Source organism: Octopus sinensis, linkage group LG5 (assembly GCF_006345805.1).
Source record: "Octopus sinensis linkage group LG5, ASM634580v1, whole genome shotgun sequence".
NCBI classification, from domain to species: Eukaryota; Metazoa; Mollusca; class Cephalopoda; order Octopoda; family Octopodidae; genus Octopus; species Octopus sinensis.
The window spans coordinates 104,775,722-104,799,505 of record NC_043001.1 but is presented as its reverse complement, the minus strand read 5'-3'; the positions used below and the strand labels follow the sequence as shown (position 1 = coordinate 104,799,505).

At 36.9% G+C, this 23,784-nt stretch overlaps 1 protein-coding gene across 1 annotated transcript in view; it reads left to right on the top strand.

Annotated features, from left to right (window-relative positions):
- The first annotated feature begins 873 nt into the window (after window positions 1-873).
- The window catches only part of LOC115211825 (glycoprotein 3-alpha-L-fucosyltransferase A), a 57,605-nt gene continuing 34,694 nt past the window's right edge, over window positions 874-23,784 (top strand). The window contains exon 1 of the mRNA XM_029780534.2: window positions 874-2,658. Coding sequence (XP_029636394.1) covers window positions 1,496-2,658 — 1,163 coding nt within the window. The 5' untranslated portion in view covers window positions 874-1,495. The remainder of the gene's footprint in view (window positions 2,659-23,784) is intronic.

Below are 23,784 nucleotides of genomic sequence, written 5' to 3'. Positions count from 1 at the left end.
TGGTGAATATTAACTCCAAATTTAGATCAGAGACAATTAACATATTTGTTGAACATCTTATCTGTAACATTTAACTCGTAAAAATAATAATCTATATTCATTCATTTATTTATTTATTTATGTATGTTTCATCTTTCATTAAATGTTTGTAATCCACTCCTACAAACACTCATACGTCGAAATCGACAAGGGTGACCAACATAATCATCATCAGTATTTTCAATACAACTACTACTACTATTGTACGACTACTGATACTCATTGATAGTACCACTACTACTACTACTAGGTTGTGCTCAGGTTTCCCGTTCGACTTTGTTTTGTTTTTTTCTTGTTTATTCATTTATTGAATGGTTTTATTGAAATAGGTTTCTTCCCATCTGCGCTTCCCACCTAATTCGGTTGTTAACGTCGTAACCGACTGACAGGATGTTGGCAACTGCTATCGTCCCAGGTAGACTGTTGCATTAGGTAAGCCACCTTTCCTCATTCGGCTTACTATTATCTGCAGTTTTCAGGTGAAAATACCAAACGTTGACCGTTAATCACATCTCAACAATGACCTTACTCCGTAGCTTTTATTCAGTCGACTCCAACCGACCGGTCGTTTGTTTTATTTCGTTTATAAAATAATGTAAGTACAGTTTTGGTTTCGTTTTGAGCAGAACTTTAATAATTACTTCGTTTAGATCAGGTTACAAACCTGTACGCATAAACAAACAAATATACACACACACATCAATATTTTCTCTCACCCATCATTTATCATTGTTCCGTTTATTCACGCGCTCACACACTTTCTCTCTCTCTCTCTCGTAGTCATTAGTATACACATACAGACACTTGTATCTCATGTTCACAATAAAATACTAAAATCTCCTCATATTCTACTCTAACATTTGAAGTTGATAAACACACACACACACTAGCTGAACATCTACTCAAGACTGCTATATGGCTCTGTATACATAACGAGCAAAAATCACCGAGACAAATGAACATAATTTAAGAGGCAGGCAAATGATAGACGAACAACAGGCGCTCAATCTAGTCTTTATCGTAAATATTTTCACATATTTATTATAAAAAAGTTTGGACGTAAGTGTTTGTTTTTTGTAGGGGTTAATATCTACATATTATAGTAGAAATCTATTTAATAATAAATACTTCGTCTTATATCCACGTCCATAATTGAGCAAGATAATAAGTTATCGGGGGGGAGTAATCTACGAGTGCACGGTTGGCATCATGTTTTATAGCAGTTTTATATAAGATAAAGCCTCTGATGATAGGATTAGCGTTTGGGATCAATGATGACTGTCCCAGTATGTGTGTGTGTGCTCTGAACAAATACTAAACATTTAAAGTAACTATAAAAATCCGTACAGGTACATATATGCAAACATACATACATTCCATACATAGATGTGTGTGTGCCGGTGTGTATGCGTATGAGGGTGATTTTCCGGTTAGGTCTAACCACCTACTTACATGAATGAAAACAATGAAGCTGAGCATCAAGAAAGCGTTCACATGGGTTTTCTTTGCGAGTATTTTGTTTCTAATTATTTTCAATTTATACAACCACAAACTTTGGGTCCACACCTACTCTGCACACAACGACGACGGTAGCGGCTATAGCAGTAACATTCCAAAACATCGGCCTGCTGACCACAAAAATATATTGACATATCAAGGAGCAATTCACGATAAGCCTTCCTCTTTGTCATCACTACTTGTCGGCTCCATCAAAAAAAAGGGACAGCATGTTCAGAATAAAATCTCCAATATACGTAACGTAATAAATGCCACGCGGCACTATCGCAATAATTCAATGACTTCTGAATTCCTTGCATTATGGCCTGGGAATATATGGGACGTTGGTGACCGAATCCAGGCTCAGCTGAAATACATACCACCAAACTATATTCCTGATAAATACCCTCGGAAACAACCTGAGGAAATTAATGGTGGAAATTTCAGGCTGAGAGATGAAACCGGTCAGAAAAAAGAGCCGGCGCATGTTATGAGGAAACTAAAGACAATATTAATATACAACGGTTTTAGCGTCTTTCAACAAAAACATGGCCAAGACACGTTTTTGGATTATAAGTGTCCGATCAACACGTGCTACCTTACAGATGATAGAACAAAAAGAAGCAGCGCTGACGCTATACTTTTCTACCATGGTGTTAGCGCTATGAATATACCGCGACCATTAAACCAGATATGGGTGCTGTACATGCTAGAATGCCCTTATCACACTCCGGGACTTGCTGGCGTAAAGAATCTTTTTAATTGGACTGCTACATACCGTCACGATAGCACAATTGTGGCACCGTATGAAAAATTCCAGTATTTCAACGAGTCTGTAAAACAGAAAGAACAAGTGAAAAACTACGCGGCCACCAAAACAAAAAAAGTTGCATGGTTTGTTTCGAACTGTGGCGCTCAGAACGATAGGCGTACCTACGCTGAAGAACTTGCTAAATATATCCAGGTTGATATATATGGGGCTTGCGGCAGCTTTAAATGCCCCAGGAATATTGCCAAAAAATGTTTTGAAATGCTTAATAAGGACTATAAATTTTATCTAGCGTTTGAAAATTCTAACTGTCGGGATTACATAACAGAAAAATTATTCGTCAATGGTCTACAGTAAGTAAAACCCTTTTTTTTTTTAATCATTGTTATTTGCGGCAAAGCTTCGGAAGGAACAAGTAGAAAATGAAATATTTTTCAATCGACTACTTCCTTTCTGTAAGATTGTCATTATTGCACACTTCCGTTTCTTAATTCTTTCATTGTTATAGAGTTTCATTCTCCGATAAACGTAAGCTCCTTAAAATTTCTAATCGTGCCTTTCGATTTTATGCTAATAATAAAAGGAGAAGAATCCATTAAAAAGAATAATGAGCCTCCAGGATGAAATGAAGTGGATCCACTTCGACGAATGCCGGTTTAGATATTCGTTTGTTTGTTTGTTTTTTGTTTTGTTTTTTTGTTTTTTTCTAGTAGCAGCACCGCTACAGAATTCATTCTCTTTTCTCAATAGAAACACAAAATTCTCTGAGATATCCTGTGTAGATAAAAAGAAGTGTCTTTCAGTATTCGTTTCAAATTTTACCACAAGGCCAGCATTTTTGGAAAAGTTGGGTAAGTCGATTACACTGACCCCAGTGCTTAACTGGTACTTATTTTATCGGCCGCGAAAGAATAAAAGTCAAAGTCGACCTCGGCGGAATTTGAACTCGGAAAGTAAACGTGAAATGTCACTGAACATTTTGCTTGGAATGCTAACTATTTTGCCAGTTTGCCGCTTTAATATCTCTCAGTACTGAGTTCAAATTCCACCGAGGTCGACTTTGCCTTTCATCCTTTCGAGATCGATAAATTAAGTACCAGTTGAATACAGGGGTCGATCTAATCGACTGTCCCTCTCCCCAAAAATTTTCGGCCTTCTACCTAGAGTAGAAAAGAATTAAATATCTCTCAATATTAAAGAACGAAACTATAGAATGATGAAAGCATCATATCTCTCTTCCCAAACATGTTTTCCTATTAATCGAAAAACCATTTACTTCCCAAATGCTGATTCTTAAAAATCTGCCATTATTGCAATTGTTGTTATAAAAGCGATATTACTATTATACGTATGATGTCAATATTATGATAATGTTAACGTTATTGTAGTAATATTGTTTTTGTTATTGAGATAATATTATTGCCACTGTTGCAGCAAACTCTGCTGTTGTAATCCTTTTATTTTTATTGTGATCATGCGAATGATATTGTAATGTTATCATTGTTACGGTGTTAATATTATTGTTAGTGTGATAATACTTGGATACAGTTTCTGCCATGATAGAACCACCTGGAAAAGACATTTAATGATGTTTCATATTACAGTCATTCTTTGGGCAACAATCGCCCATTCCAGTCGAGAGTTATTGTTTGCAGAGACATATCTGCAGGAGTGGCTGTGTGGTAAGTAGTTTGCTAACCAGCCACATGGTTCCGGGTCCAGTCCCACTGCGTGGCATCTTGGGCAAGTGTCTTCTGCTATAGCCTCGGGCCGACCAATGCCTTGTGAGTGGATTTGGTAGACGGAAACTGAAAGAAGCCTGTCGTATATATGTGTGTGTATATATATATATATATATATATATATATATATGTATGTGTGTGTATATGTTTGTGTGTCTGTGTTTGTCCCCCTCGCATTGCTTGACAACCGATGCTGGTGTGTTTACGTCCCCGTCACTTAGCGGTTCGGCAAAAGAGACCCATAGAATAAGTACTGGGCTTACAAAGAATAAGTCCCGGGGTCGATTTGCTCGACTAAAGGCGGTGCTCCAGCATGGCCGCAGTCAAATGACTGAAACAAGTAAAAAGAAAAGAAAAGAATCTGGGTGAGGCGGGTTTATCTGGAATTTATTGCAGACATTCGTCCAGGAACTGTTTGAATGTTATGAGATCTTTTTCTTCTCATGTGTGTCTTGACATGATGAGAAAGAGAGCAGAGCCAGTCTATGAGAAGTAATGTCTTATATTATTGTTACTATGGTAACACTTGTTACTATGGTAATATTATTGCTATTATGGTAATATTATTGTCATGGTAACACTATTGTTTCTATGGTAATATTATGGTTACTATGGTGATATTGTTTCTATGGTAACATTGTTTCTACCGTAATACTATTGCTACGACTGTAATATTGTTTCTTTGGTTATATTTTTGTTATTATTGGTAACACCATTGTTACTTTGGTGATATTGTTTCTTCGTCACTATTATAGTTACTATGGTAACTATGCTAATATTGCTTCTGTGGTATTGCTATTGCTTCTATAGTAATATTATTATCATAGTATTATTATCATTATTATCATGGCATTATCATTATTATTAGTAGTAGTATGGTATTATTATCATGGTAATATTATTATTATCATTATTATTATTATCATGGTATTATTATTATTATCATGGTAATATTATTATTATTGTGAAGGCGCATGGCTCAGTGGTTAGAGCGTCGAGCTTACGATCGTGAGGTTGTGAGCTCGAATCCCGGACCGGGCTGCGTGTTGTGTTCTTGAGCAAGGCACTTTATTTCACGTTGCTCCAGTTCACTCAGTTGTAGAAATGAGTTGCGACGTCACTGGTGCCAAGCTGTATCGACCTTTGTCTTTCCCTTGGATAACACTGGTGGCGTGGAGAGGGGAGGCTGGTATGCATGGGCGACTGCTGGTCTTCCATAAACAACCTTGCCCGGACTTGTGTCTAGGAGGGTAACTTTCTAGGTGCAATCCCATGGTCATTCATGACCGAAGGGGGTCTTTACCTTTATTATTATTATTATCATGGTAATATTATTATTATTATTATTATTATTATTATCATGGTAATATTATTATTATTATTATTATCATGGTATTATTATGGTATCATTATTATTATCATGGTAATATTATAGTATTGCATTCATAACGTCCTGGCTACTGCAATATGTTATTGCTAATTCAATAATATTGATGCTGTTGAATTATTATTGCTAATCGTATCAATATCATTGCTACTGTATAAATATTATTACTCTGCTGGTTTTAATTCATTGCTACTGTAGTAATGACTTTTACTCTGGAAGAATTGTTATTCATACTGTACAAATGATATCTCTGCTCCTTATGGTGACATTACGAATTATTATTATATTATTATTATTATATTATTGAAAGGTAGGTGAAATTTGGGAAAATGGCAAGAGTGAATGGTACCTCTCTAAGTGTAGACCTGTGAGTTGGAGAAAAGTTATTGGTGAGGGCACTTGCTCCTGAGATTTCACGGAAATCTTGGAGAGTTGGGTTCCTCGATTATCCCTAGAGGCCTTCCTGTATCAGGCGGGCCACATCTCTATCATCCTCCCTACCACTTTTTTTCTTTTAAACTTTTGTGTGAATGCATATGTCCCTTCTTTGTCAGTGTATACCATGTATTCTTACTTTCTTTCATTTTTATCATTTCATCATATGTAAACCCCCACACTTTATGTCTGTCTGTGTATTGCCCCCCACTCAACCTTCACCCTTGTGACAAATAAATGAAATCATTATTATTATTATTATTAAGGTGGCGAACTGGCAGAATGGTTAGCGCGCTGGACGATAATCTTTGCGGTATTTCGCCCGTCGCTACGTTCTGAGTTCAAATTCCGCCGAGGTCGACTTTCCCTTTCATCCTTTCGGGGTCGATAAGTAAAGTACCAGTTCAGTACTGGGTCGATGTAATCGTCTCAACCCCTCCCACAAAATGTCTGCCCTTTTAAACCATTTTAAACCATTATTATTAGTAGTAGTAGTTGTATTTTAAACCATTATTATTATTAGTAGTAGTTGTATTCAGTTCTATATTTGAGAGATGAGGAATTATGTACATTATTTACATTTGACCTATATCTGTCCTCATCTTGTTAACACATTTCGGCTGATGTACTCTCCAGCCTTCATCAGATGTCCTGGGGAAATTTGAACCTGGGTTCTCATTTCCTAATGTATTTTTCCTTATGAATGTTATTATTATTATTATTCCCCCAAGACACCTGATGAAGCCTGGAGGGTATATCAGCTGAAACGTTGTGTAAACAACAAACAAGATGAGGACAAATATCTGCCTATTATTATACTAGTAATGTTATTGCTACTCAACTAATTTTATTGTTTCAGCAGTTGCCACTATAATTCTATCACTGCTGGGGGAGGGAGCCAGTCGATTACGCAACGGGTACTTAATTTATCGACCCCGAATAGATGAAAAGCAAAGTCGACCTCGGCGTAATTTGAACTCAGAGCGTACCGACAGACAAAATACCGGTAAACATTTCGCCCAACGTGTTAACGTTTCTGTCAGCTCGCCGCCTTAAGATTCTAATATTTTTACCTGTACTATTAGGAAAACAACAGAGCTACGTCACATAAGAAATAGTATTGGTGTCTGATGAAGAATATGAATAACAATCACTCTTGTAGTTTTATTCATTTCTACATTGTCGATCTTTTTTTATCGCACTCTATGCCAAACCCTGCTTCGCATCTCTAGATTTTATCAAGAACTAAAACTCATTAGACAACAACTGTGTTGACATAACCGTTAATGTTAAAAAAAGAACTCTGCCTGTGAAAAAGAAAATTCCGTAGCAAAAGGTTCATTCGATATAATTTCAAGGTAAAATGTCATGGTAAGCAGATGTAATCTCTTACATTTAGATATACTTGCTAAGAAATTTCATCTCATTAACTTTAGCTCGTGCACGGTTGACTAGTTAACTGTAATTAACTTGACACGAATTAATGAAGGTCGTTATCTTCGTTTTTAACTCTAGCCTTACTACTGTTGACAACCTTACTATTGTTGAGTTGTCACACAACTTGCTTATACAATATTTTCGAAGAACTTTCGTCTGTCTATATTTCCGAGTTCAAATTCCGCCGAGGTCGACTTTGCCTTTCATCCTTTCGGGGTCGATAAATTAAGTACCAATTGCGTACTGGGGTCAATTTAATCGACTGGCCCCCTCCCCAAAAAATTTCGGGCCTTGTGCTTAGAGTAGTAAAGAATATTTTCAAAGAACCAAATGGAAAATATTTTTTACTTAAACATAAGATCATATCAGTGTCGGCCCAGGTTATTTTAAGAGGTTATTGTACCACATTAACAGAAGGATCAAGTATCTTTCTTTCAAAAGCGAAATATAGGATAAAGTAGTCCCTAATACAATTATACCTTGCAAAATAGCGGACACAAAGAGAAACGTTCTGATACATCAAACACCCCGCCCCAACAAAGGAACAAGAAGTTCTGTAATTGATTTAACAAATAGCTAACGTAAAACGATTAGAAAACCTAAAGGAAAGTTGTGTTGATTTCAAGTTTTAGCACAAGGCCAGCAATTTCGGAGAAGGGCATAGTCGATTACATCGACTCCAGAGTTCAACTGGTACTTATTTTATCGACCCCGAAAGGATGAAAGGTAAAGTCAACCTCGGCGGAATTTGAACTTGGAATATAAAGACTGACGAAATGCCGCTAATCGTTTTGCTTGCCGGACAACGAATCTGCCAGATCGCAGCCATGAAAAGTTATTACAGTAATCCCTCGACTATCGCGGGTGTTACATTCCAACCCCCGTGATAGGGGAAGATCCACAAAGTAGAAACAGTACTGGACTGTATATTTTTTTTTATTATTTTCATAATTTATACATATTTATTTTATTATAAATGCAAAACAACACCACGGAGGAATCGACGTAAACTTAAATAATAAAACCGCGATAGGTGAACCGTGATAAGGCGAGAGATTACTGTATATTAATGTAAATTCATGTAATCCCAACAAACCACAGTTTATAAAAATTCCCAATAGCATTAGCTGCTGGCTCTCTAATCTGTCTTCCTATAATAACAAAATGTTTAATAAGACGGACTCTGATACAGCTTTAGATTCAAAGAAAAATTAAGTACTTGTTTTACTTCCACGCCTCTGCTGCTTCCACACTAAAAAGAAGAGGTTACATGGTTCATACACCCCATTTAACGCTATGTAAATATTAAAATTTAGAAGGAGATCTTCTACCGGTAGTAGACAAGCACTTCACTCTTAACCATAGGAACAGGAAACTTTAACAAACACAGACTTAGAGTTAGCTATAGTTGTGCACAAGCATAATACTACGTGCACCCGTCAACACAGCCGAAGGGCTATGTCAGTGTAATAACCCTACTGCATGCCCACTATATATATATATATATATATATATATACACAAAATATGGGAGTTTAGTTCACAGATGAACTACATGACCAGGCACGCTAGTTAATTACTGTAACGGATTACTAGGGCTCCAAGGTTATTGAACGTTGATATTTTCGAGTCTATATCTGGATATTTACACTATCAGGACTTTAACCCACATGGATTTACGCAGAATTGAACCTAAGGGCTTATGGACTTCTACAAGATCAGAAATTTGAACTGTGAACGTTTATGGTTCTTTTTCCTTCTCTTTCTTCATCTCCTTATTCCTTTACTCTTGTCCACTGTGTCGTCATTTCATTAATCTATACCCTTCTCATTTCCCCTAATTATCTCCGATGACGGAATATACCATACACTGGGATATCCCAGAAACAGCTGTAAGACTTTGAATTTTTTCCAATAATAATGTATATGACTTGAGGTGTCTGCCTTGTCTTAACGTTTGTTGTCCTTCTTAACAATTATATATATATATATATATATATATATATTTATACACACACTATATCTATCATTGTTTGAATTACATAATAGAGGTTTTTATATAATTTATATATATATATATACATTACATAGAGTCAATAATTTGCCACAGCAGTTAACTCTATAGAATCCTTCAGGTAGAAACATATAAACGCGTAATAATTTAAATAAGGATTATATAATCCCACATTTTTAACCAAGTAATCAGCAGAAAAGATAATCTTCAAAGGCCATAAAAACTAGATCAGAAATTGTTTGTTTGTATATACCCTGTGGAGATAAATAGGACCTGAAGAACGAGAGCGTGAAACTAAAGATAGACAGCACGACTCTACAATATAGGGTAATCATATAGCTTTATAAATACATTACTTGACACCTTAGCGCGTCATACATACATATATACATACATACTACGTACATACATACATACATACATACATACATACGTACATATATACGTACATACATACATACGTACATATATACGTACATACATACATACGTACATATATACGTACATACATACATACGTACATATATACGTACATACATACATACGTACATATATACGTACATACATACGTACATATATACGTACGTACATACATACTTGCATACATACGTACGTACATACATACTTGCATACATACGTACGTACATATGTACGTACGTGCGGTGTGTGTTTAATTTTAGTTATTAGTTGTAACAAAAAACAATCTTGTATTAAATCTGATGGAATACTCTGTAATTTTGCAGAGAAGAAATTTATTATTCATAAACAAGATAATTGTTCACAGTGAATTGAGCCATCGTCTGACCATGTCTTAACTGGCCGAAGCTTCGAAATCACTGTCAACAATGTTTTTGTTTAACAATAACATACACATATGCACACACGCACACACATACACACACACATATATATATATATATATATATTATTCGTATTTTTATTATCAAGCATTCAAGCTTCATTCGATACATGCATAAACGTGTAAAAATTATACATATAATTTATATACCATAGTATAGCAGTATGTGTGTGTGGGTGTGCATAGACAGCCCGCATTATAGTGTTTTATCTGTGCAGACTTTATGCGGTGCTTCAAGCAGGTTAAGTTTTAAGCACAAGGCCTGTCTACTAAATCCTAGATTAAATATTTAAATACATCAAATGCCATTATTTTGTTTGTAGAAGTAAATCCTTCAAAAGTACTGGTGTCTGTTTACTTTTGACGGTCCTGTGTGTAAATAAGTATAAATAAGTGTATGCATGACGGTCACATAAAAGGAACAGTCTGACTCAGCGCCGTATGACTTAAAGTTTCGTGGCCGTATAACATGGACCCATCACATCCGATCGATATCAAATTATTTAGAAATATATGTCACTCCCAAATGAGTTGAGCACTACTTCCTTTTGTTTATCAACTCATTCGTGTGTGTGTGTGTGTGTGTGTGTGTGTGTGTGTGTGTGTGTGTAATTGAGTTTTATTGATCAGACCATGAACGATAAAACATTCTGTCGGACAAAAAAAATGCTCAATGGTATATAAGTTATTTCTCTTAGCTGAACGTAGCTATTCCATTCATTCAGATCGATAAAATAAGTCAACAGGATGATCAAAGAGACATTATCCAAATGGAAAAACATAACAGTATTTTCTATCTCAACAGTATTTCTCTCTAAACTCATGAACAAGGACATTTAATGAATTATGAAAACAAAATAATCGATTATATTTTTATAGATGGTCCTCAACACGTCTTCTGAACAAACAGAAGCTAACATACCTATCTGGAATATTAATACGACTGGTTGTTCAATCAATTGCTAAACTAGTGAAACGTAGATATTGTATACCTGCACTGTACGAATATTTATTTTTGATAAAATTCAACTTGAAATAAGATGTCAAAAGTTTATCGAGAGCTGCACGATCTCGATACAGCTGCAAAGCTAGGATGATGGTGGTTTTACCATGGAAAAATATTTGATACTTATCTTCAGTTATTAGAACACAAACTAGTCAATAGCTAAGCTAGGAGAACCAGAATATCAAATAATAAAATAGAAATGTGGAAGATGTCTTCAAACTACATAAGGACCAAAAGCTTATACAGGTTCTCGGATGAAAACAATATACTTTAATGCGCATGATGCGACACAAGTGCAGGAATGGCTGTGTGGTAAGAAGCTTGCTTCCCAACCACATAGTTCTGTGTTCAATTCCACTGCGTGGCACCTTGGGCTGACCAAAGCCTTGTGAGTGGACTTGGTAGATAGAAACTGTAAGAAGCCCGTCATATATATATATATATGTATTTGTGTGTCCCCCACCGCCATTGCTTGACAACCGATGCTGGTGTGTTTATGTCCCCGTAACTTAGCGATTCGGCAAAAGAGATTGATAGAATAAGTACTAGGCTTAGAAAGTATAAGTCTTGGTGTCGACTTGTTCGACTAAAGGCTGTGCTTCAGCATGGCCGCAGTCAAATGACACACAAGTAAAAGAAATAAAAGAAAAAAAACTTAGGGTGAACCTGAAACAAAAATAACCAATAACTGCAGAAGATCGTGGGTCCTAATGATCAGTCTTTACTCTTGGGAGGGTCCCTTAATAAAATTGGAGTTTCTACAGATTAATTACAAACAGAATTTGAAATATTGAAAACTTGGCATGAAGTAAGCAAATGCAGTACTTAATAGGAGAGTATTGTAATTCGCTTGAAGCATTGTGTATTGTTTGTAAAATATAATGTGTCTTGAATGGCACAACAATGCACTATAACAACAACAATGCTCTATAATAACTGTTAGAATTTAATCATGCATGGCTATTAATATCTTTGAGATTCTGAAGCGATTTAAAACAAATTTTGGAATAAAATTTTACTCATATATCGAAGCAGCCCCCACTGGATATGTCCAAAAGATTCTCCTCTCCTCTCTCTCTCTCTCTCTCTCTCTCTCTCTCTCTCTCTCTCTCTCTCTCTCTCTCTCTCTGGTTGAGTATTCCAATATATTGAGTCGCTCACAATATTGAAGAGCTCGTCAATCTCTTCACGCAATATATTTCATTAAAGCAGACGTTAAGATATTTCACTTGTTTAATATGTCGTCCCCAATTGTCCAAGTTGTTATCACAAATATACTTTCCAAACGTGACCATTTCGACATTTCTAAAGACATTATGTAATTAGGAACTTACTACCCATTGTATATATTTAAAGTAACTTCGAGTGATACAAGGATTATTTAGCTGCTATTTCGAGCACATCGAATAACATCGCAGGTTCAATTATTGGCTCAATATTTTTATGTATCTTTAATTTTTTATTGGTTTTAGCTGTAAATTGATGCCATGCTGGAGCACTGCCTTTCGGAGTGTTTGAGTTTCTTTCCTATACTCTTCTAATAAAGTGGGGGAGTTGAACGGAGCTACTCTTCTTTGTGCCTCCTGCTGTGATGGAGGCTCATCTGGTATCTCAGATAAAAATTTGTCCAGATGCTCTTCGAAGATCTCCACATCTACACCTCGCAATTCTCTGAGGTTGTAGGCAGAATGCAGTATAGTCGTGGACCTTTGAAACCCAAGCTGTTGCAGTACTGGGTCCTTGTTCGTGACGGAGAAGATGAGATCTTTGGTACTATACAGAGCCACCAAGTTCGGTGGTTGGTGTAGCTTTCAATTCCAAAGCTGGGAGCTCGATTAGATTCTTCCAGGTTCTTCCATTTATATACCGCTGCATATCTTTTAAGCCTTCTATCTAGGGAGCTTCAGTTTCTTTAGCTCCTCCTAATGGCTCATCTGCTTCCTCGAGTCAATCTCCTTTGTGTAGTGAGGATGGATTCCTTCAGGTCCTGCACCAGTTTGAAATATTAGATAAAACATCCAAGCAAGCTAAGATAATGGCCATTTATTAATTGCAATGCGCAAGACAGTCTACCGTAGCATACAGATTCGTAGCAAAGGATGGATACAGTCCAGTGGAAGTTACAGATAAACTGAAAAAATGCATATATTGCATATGTGTGTGTATGTATATATATATATATATATATATATATATATATATATATATATATATTATTTCTTCATTGCCCACAAGGGGCTAAACATAGAGGGGACAAACAAGGGCAGACAAACGAATTAAGTCGATTACATCGACCCCAGTGCGTAACTGGTACTTAATTTATCGACCCATACCCCAACTCTGCGTAAGCTATGATACAGTGAATTTGAAAGTAACTGTTTACCTTATTGATACCTATATATATATATATATATATATATATATATATATAATATATATATATATATAGATAGAGAGAGAGAGAGAGAGAGAGGAGAGAGAGAGAGAGAGAGAGAGAGAGAGAGAGGCAGACAGACAGACAGAGCGAGCAAAAGAAAAATTATTTTCATGCCAATATGCTGATAAGAGACTTTAACTCGTCAATTTCCACATATCATTATACACTCACTATAAATACACGTCGTGCTGAAATCACGTGTATTTATAGTGAGTGTATAATGATATATAGAAATTGACGAGTTAAAGTCTGTTATCAGCATATTGGCATGAAAATAATTTTCATTTTGCTCTTGTTTATAAGTTGTTGATATATATATATATATATATATCTCGCTTTCGTTTTAGACTTTTTATCGATATAAAATCAAGAAGAACTAAAAGTGAATCACCGTCTAATGGAGGCGAGCAAATCGAAGCTTCGAAGTCACTGGCAAACTGTTTCTTGTAAAAGTTAATAAATATGAACTCTTCCAAAACGTATTCAGTTTAATGCTAAATTGTTTATATATACATAACTTGAAAGGCGGCTAGCTGGGCGAAATGCTTAGCAGTATTTCGTCTGCCGCTACGTTCTGAGTTCAAATTCCGCCGAGGTCGACTTTGCCTTTCATCCTTTCGGGGTCGATTAAATAAGTACCAGTTACGTACTGGGGTCGATGTAATCGATTTAGTCCCTTTGTCAGACCTTGTTTGTCCCCTCTATGGGATCTTTTTGGTTTGACCGGCAGTTTTTAAAATAATTTCCACGTAACTAAATACTTTTAAACTTCGTATACTGGTAGAATGTGTTTATAAAAAAACTTTTTCTCTTGGCTTTATTGAGAAAATTCTATAGTTGTTGTTTTTTCTTCAATTTCAACCAATCAATGGCGTCTATTGAGGTGAAAACATTCTATGCCGTATGAATATTTCCTCGTTTAAGAAACAGATTGGGTTTATTTACATTTCTGAAGAAAAAAAGATACCCTTTCCCCCACCCCTAACCCTAACTCTAACCCTTACCCTAAAACAGATTGAAATGCAATAGATCGATACTAGGGTCATAATTATGGGTGACAATTTCATATGACACCGCTAGAAAAAACTGCCGTTCAAACCGAAAAGATCCCCTCTATGCTTAGCCCCTTGTGGACAATAAAGAATTGTATATATACATAACTTGACATAACAACAAATGCGTGTGTTTGTGTGTGCGCACACACGTATTTGTTGTTATGTCAACTTATGTATATATAAACATTTTAGCATTAAACTGAATACGTTTTAGAAATTTATAGGAAAACAAAAAACGAAGACAGGTGCATTTTACTCGTTCGCTCGTCTACGAATCGTCACAATATAAGCAGATGTCCTCAACAAAAAATTATTTAGAAAAATACATGAATAGTATGGAAGCCATTTTATATTCTCCTCCAGACAGCTGATTAATGGTTACATCAGTTCCATCAATATCTTTGAATAATAATCTGCTTTTGGTTTTCCTGTTTTTTTTTTATTGAACGAAAGGTTAAAATGACACCTTTATTCTGGTCGAAAATATTGAATAAATTTCTTGGTCAATTCGTTTTAACATGTTTTTAGCAAATTATGAAAAATTTAAAGGAATCGCCATTTGCATATTTTGTCTTTTTTAATAATTCGTTCAGATTCTGTGATCGAATGAAGTTATAACTTGTAAAGCATTCGTTTTCAAAAGAAATAAAATCGGTAAAATGGCAAATTGAAGACTTTTCAGAATTAGGAGCCACCATTTATGTGTATTTCGATTTGACAGAATCGTAAGCGCCTTCGATAAAATGCTTGGCGACATTTTGTCTGCCTTTACATTCCGAGTTCAAATTCCGCCGAGACTGACTTTACTTTTCATAATTTCAGAGTTGATTAAATAAATACCAGTTAAGTAATGGGGTTGGTGTGATCGACTCGACCCTTCCCCAAATTTCAGGCCATGTGTCTCTTTCAAGAAGAAATATTCGGCGGGGAAATGGCAGATTTGGTAGCACGCCAGGTAAAATGCTTAGAGGCATTTCTTAAGGCTTTATGTTCTGAGTTCAAATTCCGCCGAGGTCGATTTTTTCCTTTCATCATTTCGGGGCCGATAAATTAAGTACTACTGGGGTCGATGTAATCGACTAGCCTCCTCCCCAAAGATTTCACCCCTTGTGCGTATAAAAGCAAGGATTATTATTCTTGTTATTATTTCGTTAGAGGAGTGGTGGCAGTTAAGACTTCGAGAGCGACCTCTTAGAATGGCGAGGTTAAAACGCAGGTTGTCGACGGAACGATATCGGCGACCCACAGGTCAGTTGTTCCGAATACATGAATGTGTTTACGTAAAAAAGTATATTGCACATTTCGCAAGCAATTTTCATAGTTTGTACACATTGTGCAGCCTTTTTCAGTGCATCTATTGTTGTCGTGGCCCGAGTCAGCGCTAGAGGAGCAAATCTATAATAAAATAATTGTCTATGATAAAATAAGGCGCAGGAGTGGCTGTGTGGTAAGTAGTTTGCTTACTAACCATATGGTTGCGGGTTCAATCCCACTGCGTGACACCTTGGACAAGACGGAAACTGATGGAAGCCTCTCGTATATGTGTAAACAAAGCGCAGGAGTGGCTGTGTGGTAAGTAGCTTGCTTACCAACCACATGGTTCCGGGTTCAATCCCACTGCGTGACACCTTCGGCAAGTGTCTTCTACTATAGCCCAAGGGCCAACCAAACTGAAAGAAGCCCGTCATATATATATATATATGTGTGTGTTTGTGTGTGTGTGTGTTTGTCTCCCCACCAACATCGCTTGACAACTGATGCTTAGCGGTTCGGCAAAAGAGACCCATAGAATAATTACTAGGCTTATATAGAATAAGTCCTGGGGCCGATTTGCTCGACTAAAGGCGGTGCTCCAGCATGGCCACAGTCAAATGCTTGAAACAAAGAATAAAAGAAAACTGAATTTACCATTCCTTTATCTACCATTGAATTGTTTAGTGTGACTTTGCTGTTTTAAGAAGCCTAAAGTATGATTAGAGAAAGATTTGGTTGCTATTTCTAGCAGATGCTCTTTAGATTCAGGTGGTGGTCACAGCGGAGAATGGACAACGTGGTCTCAAACATAGGGTAACAGATGTTATTCTTTTGTACTGGATCTTGGAAATTTACAGCCTTGTGTTTGAATGCCGTCCAAAGGTAAACAGCATCTTTCTGTAAAGAACACGTACATTGTCCGATCGACATTCGAATCATGACTATTCCCTCTTTTTCCTGCTACATTATATTCGGGAGTGCTTTATCTAAAAGAATCATTCGGTTTTAAAGCTCTTAAGTACAATTTTAAGAAGATTAAAATATTTATTATATCAGGTTATAAAACCGCGTAGAGGCACCTTCGTTGACTTGGCTCATTGATTGAAGATGATAAACATATTGTCAAATATGCCAAATCAAACAGGCGAAAACTCTTACAGTTAAGAAGAGGCAAAGGATATCACGGGTCCCTAAGTCAATCATTGATTTATGTTTATTAGTAATGCGTCGCTGTTACTTTTGTTTTGTTCTAGAATGAGATCTAGAATGTTTGTGTGTAGCAGCATTTATGTCTCAAATATCCGATCAGTTCTCTAATATTGACTTTAATTAACCCTTGTGAAGGCACGTGGGTAAGTGCGGTCGGTTCTTGGAGGTGTGCTGTCTTTGAACAAAACACTTCACGTTGCTCCAGTCCATTCAGCTGGCAAAAAATGAGTTGGACCTGTATTTCAACAGGGCCAGCCTTGTCACACTCTGTGTCATGCTGGATCTCCCTGAGAACTACGTTAAGGATACACGTGTCTGTGGAGTGCTCAGCCACGAGGAGGCTATTCCGTTGATCGCATCAGCTGGAACCCTCATCGTCGTAACCGATGGAGAGCTGAAAGTTAACCCTTGTAAAGGGTCACTATCGCGGCAGCACTGAAGTACGTCTTCGCTCTGGAGAGTAAGTATGGTCTTTAAAATGTATGATTGGCACAGTTGTGGGGGTGTGAGGGGGTGTAAGATTGCTATCAATAGAAATTATAGTTTTTGTATTGACATTTGGGATTTGAGAAGTTTGCTGTTTATTTGCAGAGAGTATTAAACGCAAAATAATTTTCTTGATACGTGAAGCTGTTATACTTTGGTTTACCCGATCTATATTCTTGATTAGTCTTTCGATAACTCAGTATAATCGTCATCCACGTCTATTGGTGATCGCCGTATTTCTCTGACTGAACTGGTTGACCCTGGCCATTGATCTGTTTTGGATTTGGCAGTTCTTCTGCCAAGGTTTCACATCTGCTATGCTGCTCCCCATGCAGGTAACTAGAGCCCCGTTTACCTGCCCTCCTTGGGTGACCCTGCCCGCCTTGGGAGACCCTGCCCGCCGTGGGCGACCCTGCCCGCCGTAGGTGACCCTGCCCGCCTTGGGTGACCCTGCCAGATTACCGGAAACGATCTTCCTGTCCATGGCCAGAGGAGGAAAAAGTCTCTTTCATCGAACGGTATAGCTTAATGGGGCAATCCTACACTGTTTCCACCACCACAAGAACTATGACGATGGGTTGGAATTTGTGATAGTATCTTGGTTGCTTTGACTACAATGTAGTATGGCTTAAATGCTTCTGTTCGAGTGAAAAGTTTTAAGATTTGTTGGGGATATCCTGGTTTTCAGTGGATGTTGTTACCTCGCAGATAATCAATTAGGTTTGAGCATAACATAATGTGTGCATTTGAATTACATTGAAAAGGTGTTTTGCTTAGGATATTTTATAGCGATTACTTCTACAGTACAACCACGAAATAGGTCATCAAGATAATTTATGAGATATGTGAGCGTTGTGTTGTTGTCACCCAATTATAAATTACTTTTATCTTCTGTACCATTTTATACTTAAGACCTACAACTATACGAAAGACCCAAAAATCTTCTACTACTGACCTACTATTCGGCTTGAGGGTATTAGGTGTGAAGCACAATGACGAATAGGGCGGAGGGAGAATAAGTAGTTCACTGTCCCAGAATCGAATTTCACCGAAGTCGAGTTTGAATATCAACCATCTGAGAATGATAAAGAAGGTTCCACTATGTACGAGGTACCCTTCACTTTCGACTTCAGCCCAGCCTTTGAAATGATATTACGAATAATTAGATTATTATTTAATGAATAGATACGTGTTTCATAAATTAAGCATTGTATTTCAAGAATGTCAAGTTTACGGCCTATTTTCGATTGTCAAAAGAAAATATTCCAACTCACTTACATTCCTAATGCACCAAGTAAGGCGGTGAGCTGGCAAAAACGTTAGCACGCTGGGAGAAATGCTTAGCGATATTTCGTCTACTGTTACGTTCTGTGTTCAAATTCCGGCGAGGTCGACTTTGCCTTTCATCATTTTGGGGCCGATAAAATAAGTACCAATTACGCACTGGAATCGATATAATCGACTGGTGCAACTTTCCTTAAATGTCTGGCCTTGTGCATAAATTTGAAGCCAAAAGTAGTCTTGAAGTCTTGATCGCCTTCATCATATTTCCCAGTGCAAAAGTCAATAACTGATAACATCCAAGATTTCTGGGATTCATGCAGTAGCTTCGCATTTTGCTATTAGACAAATTATATGTTTGTGTGTGTATGTGCGTACACACACCTAGATATACATGCACATATGTAAGTCTCTCTCTCCCTATATATATATATATATATATATATATATATGGGGAGAGTGAAAAGTGATTTATATATATGCTTGTACAGTAACCCCTCACTATATCCGGGTTTCTAAAGCCGATAGGTATTTATTTATTTTTTTAGATATTAATTCTGTGAGAGGTTTTGGAATGTAACACCCACGATAGTCGAAGGATTATATATATATATATAATTTGGAAAAAAAAATTCAAGGTAGAAAATGCTAAAATAATTTTATAAAAAACATTTCAGTATCGATTTCGTTCATTGAGACTTTTTCAACTGTAAGTATGGAAAACAATTAAATTTTGGAAGAATTATATAAAAAGTATTTTAAAAGAATATTTGCATAGTGTTCAAATACAAGGGACATTTTCCTTGCTTCTGCCTGTCTCTGTCTCTCTTGTTTATTCTGGAAGAGCAACTACAACATCCTACATATATTTTTGCTTTTATTCTCGTAGTTCCCTTTATACTTCTTATTTTCATCCTTTTCCAAGATAACTCCCTCTATTACACTCTACTTTTTCCCTCAATTTAACCATCTCCCATCGTCTCTGATCAAGGGATACCCCTAATATGCCAGAAACAGCTGTAAGACTAACTTTCACTTTATAAATGTCCTGAACATTCTACACATCCTTGACTTTGTTGTCTCATTTTATTTAACAGATATACATATATGTGTGTGTGTGTCATTTCAAAATGTAACCACGTATGGATCGTTGGCATTTTTTCCTCTGTCTTCCTTTTCTCTTGGAATTCCTCGTCTCCTGTTTCTGACGAAGAGCTTTGTTCGAAACGCAAAACTATCTTTCTTTCCTTCAGTGAGCGTCTGCTAATACTTTTCACGTACCACGTTCTCGCGTTGTTGTTTATTTCTTGTGTTTGTTCTTCGTTTTTTTTGGGGGGGGGGTGAATGGGGATTTACTATATATATATATGCATATATGGGTACAAGACGTCACCAGCTGTGTAAACAACATGAAATAAGAAAACAAACGAGTTAAATACGCAAACAACGAGAGAAAATGGAAAACAAGACAAGTAAACACAGATAACGACCCTTCATCAGTTGTCGGCTGTCTATCTGCTCCTCATTTCGAGCATTCAACGATAATATGAGTTTTCAAAGGCAGTTGTTCCCATAAATTCCAAAATAAAATTTTGGATTCATGGAGGTAACCTTGCATAAAGTTGGGAACAACAAAAACAGGATAGAGGAGACATACAAGGAAGCCGAACGAAAACAAACAAGGAGGGTCGTTAGACCAGAACGTGAGGAAAATAGTGAACGTTGACTCCATTGTCCTGTTTATGTTCCCTACTTTGACCCTCCATAAATCCTAAATTTTATTTTGGAATTTATGGGAGCAGTTGTCTTTGAAGATTGATATTGTCGTTGAATACTGGAAATGAGGAGGAGATAGCCGACAACTGATGAAGGGTCGTTCTCTGTATTACTTGTCCTATTTTGCATTTTTTCTCTCGTAGTTTGTGCATTTTATATATATATATATATATATATATATATATATATACTTTTTTTATTCGACCAGGGTGATAGCCGTCGAATTTATGTGACTGTTGGCAATATTCTAGTTCGTTAATTTTTTTGTTTGTTCTTTTTATTTTTCCGATAATTGTTTTTCTGTTTTCGGGAATTCTGCACTTAGTTTTCTTCGTAGGTTTTAGTAAGGTGTGTTTAGCACATATGTTTATAACAGTGTCTACAAAGATCTGCCGAGATATTTTGATGTTGGATGAGGTGTGTGCATGTGTGAAAGACCAGTCAACATATGATAGATTGCTTATGATTGCGTTCCAGTCGACATCATAGAGATCTATGGTATCAAATGGGTGTGCTGGAGAGAGGTTACTAAGGTTAGCTCTTGGCTAGTGAAATCTCAAGTTACAGAGAACCATGTCATGGTCTGAAAGAAGGGGTTTTTCTACTGAAGTATTATAATAGTGTGGTTACTAAACACAAGGTCTAAAATGTTCTGATATCTTATTGGTGCAAGGACAAGTTGGGACAAGAGAAACTCGTTCATAAAGTCGAGAAGTGACTCTACTGCTTCTTTGTCATCAGTTGAGTTAGGAGTGCCTGATTTCAAACCAATCAACACAGGGTAGATTAAAATCTCCCATCATAATTATGTTCTTAGAATGGCACTGGTGAATAAAGCACTTAATACTGTTGAGGCATTCATTAAAGCGCAGTATGGGTTTGTGAGGTGGCCTATACAGCCCAACTACTATCAAGTCATTGGTTTTGTTGTGCACGGTTACTGATTCACAGCAGCCATTGGAGAATGCCATATTTCCATCTGCCGAAAAGCAATCATGCAGGAAAATGGCAGTTTCACCCTTCCTTCTGTCGACTCGATCCGTGCGGATGGTTGTGAAATTCCTCACTTTCACCTCGGCTTCCAAGTAGGAGTTGTCAAGATGGGTCTCGGTAAGAATGAAGAAAGGGATGTGGTGTGGATGGTTACCAACCTAATTCTCAATAAATGGATCTTCCGTATTTTTGCATTGATGGAGAGACTGACACCATACCTTGTGCATTGAGTAGAAACGTGGAGACTAGCATAGTGTTGGGTTTTGACTGTTGCAGGGGACTTTTTTCTGATTGCGTGTTAGTGACAGCAATGTGCGGGGTTGGCGCACTGGGGTAATAGCATAGGATGGTATTGAGTGATGGCTAAAAGGTATTTTTGTATCTTTTTGTCAGGTTCAACCTGGCTAAAAAAGAATTTTCCTGCTTAGGGAGCGGTTTTTGACTGGAGGTGTGGTGGCACTGTTGGATAGGGTTGTCGTTTCGGCTTTTGTTGTGGTTGTTTTTGTGTCTTCGTGAAAAGACTGGACCAGCATCACTGCGGTCGGCAGTGTTTTTACTGTGGTTTGTGTTTTGGCTTGGAGCTCCATTTCTGTTAGTGCGTCGGGTCCCTGGAAGATGAGTGAAGGGACAGTCACGCAACAGGCATAGTTTCTCGCGTTGGGATTCAGTGTTATACGTATTCTAACATTCAATTTACTACTTGGTAGTGTTGATGTTATTGCTGTATGCGTGGTTTGGCCATGGCTAGTAGTGTTTGTCTGGATCGTGGGTTTAGTGCCAGATAGATGTGTAAAGATGCAGTCACTACGTGTGCAGAACCTGCAACGTAGGGAATAACGGCATATTTTGGGGTTTCTTGTTAGTGTCGTGGGGGACATATTTCTCTTCATTTATCTTTTTTAGGTTTTTCATACTACAGTAGGAGTGAGGTAGCGATGTGGGGGAAGAAAGCAGTGGTTTATTTTTAGTATTTGAGGTGTTAGAAGACGATGGTGGCAACGGTGGTGATGAAGATGACGACGACGATAATTGTGGTGGCTGCTATGAGAGTGGTGAGTGAGAGAGGGGTGAAGAGATACTATCGTTCAGTAAGTCACCTATTATGCTACAATTTAGGTGCGGCTCTTCCTGTTGTTGTTGTTTCTGTTCACGGCTTTCTGGCTGTTGTTGTTGTACTTGACCAATATTTAAAGAGAAAATATATCGATTTTTTTTTTAATGACCCTGAATTAGGTTGAAGGAAACCTGGATGTATTTTAGGTTGCTGCAATTTTCTGGTGGCTAACACGACATTAATTTCTTCCCTGGTGGGACCTGCTTTGTTGTGTGCGAACCAAAGTGCCTTATTGAGTACAACTGGGTTAAAACAGGAATAGTAACTAGAAATGTCGAACTGGATAAATTTAGTGCACTTATTAATAAAAATAAACCAGTCGGCCACTTGGAAGGAATTAGACCATAACTTAAGCTTTAGTTTTTTTAACTCAGTTGGGAATATATTTATCTAGAATATCAGAGCTAGAAAGACATATAAGTCGTAAGATTAGAATATTCTATCGAAGTCCTTTCCATATGATAACGGCAAATCTTCTTGTCCGGTTTCTATCAATGAACACTATCTCATCCTGTTCTCAGAGAATTTTCTTGTAAAGAACGCGTTAAGCGTTGCAAACCTTGGCCAAAACATACATTTAGTTCCTACATATAAGTATATACATATATATATATGTATAGATATATATATATATTATAATATATAGATATATATATATATATATTTATATTATGTGGTGTGTGTGTATATATAAAGAACATTATTACTCATGAAAGATAGCTATGTTAGTGGCCGCAAGCTTTAACATGAATAGGCAATATGAATAGACATATATAAGAATTATACGTAACAAGGGCACGGTGAACCTCCAACTTTGTTAGAAATAGGAATAAAAAATACTCCGAAGCCACAAGAATTAACGCCAGATTTCCATAGGCATATAGGTAGATTATATATAGATACTATTCAATAAATACGATATAAAAGTACTCCATCTGGTGAGAGTTAAATACTATTTAACCTACAATATACGCTTTTACGTGCACATAAAAAAA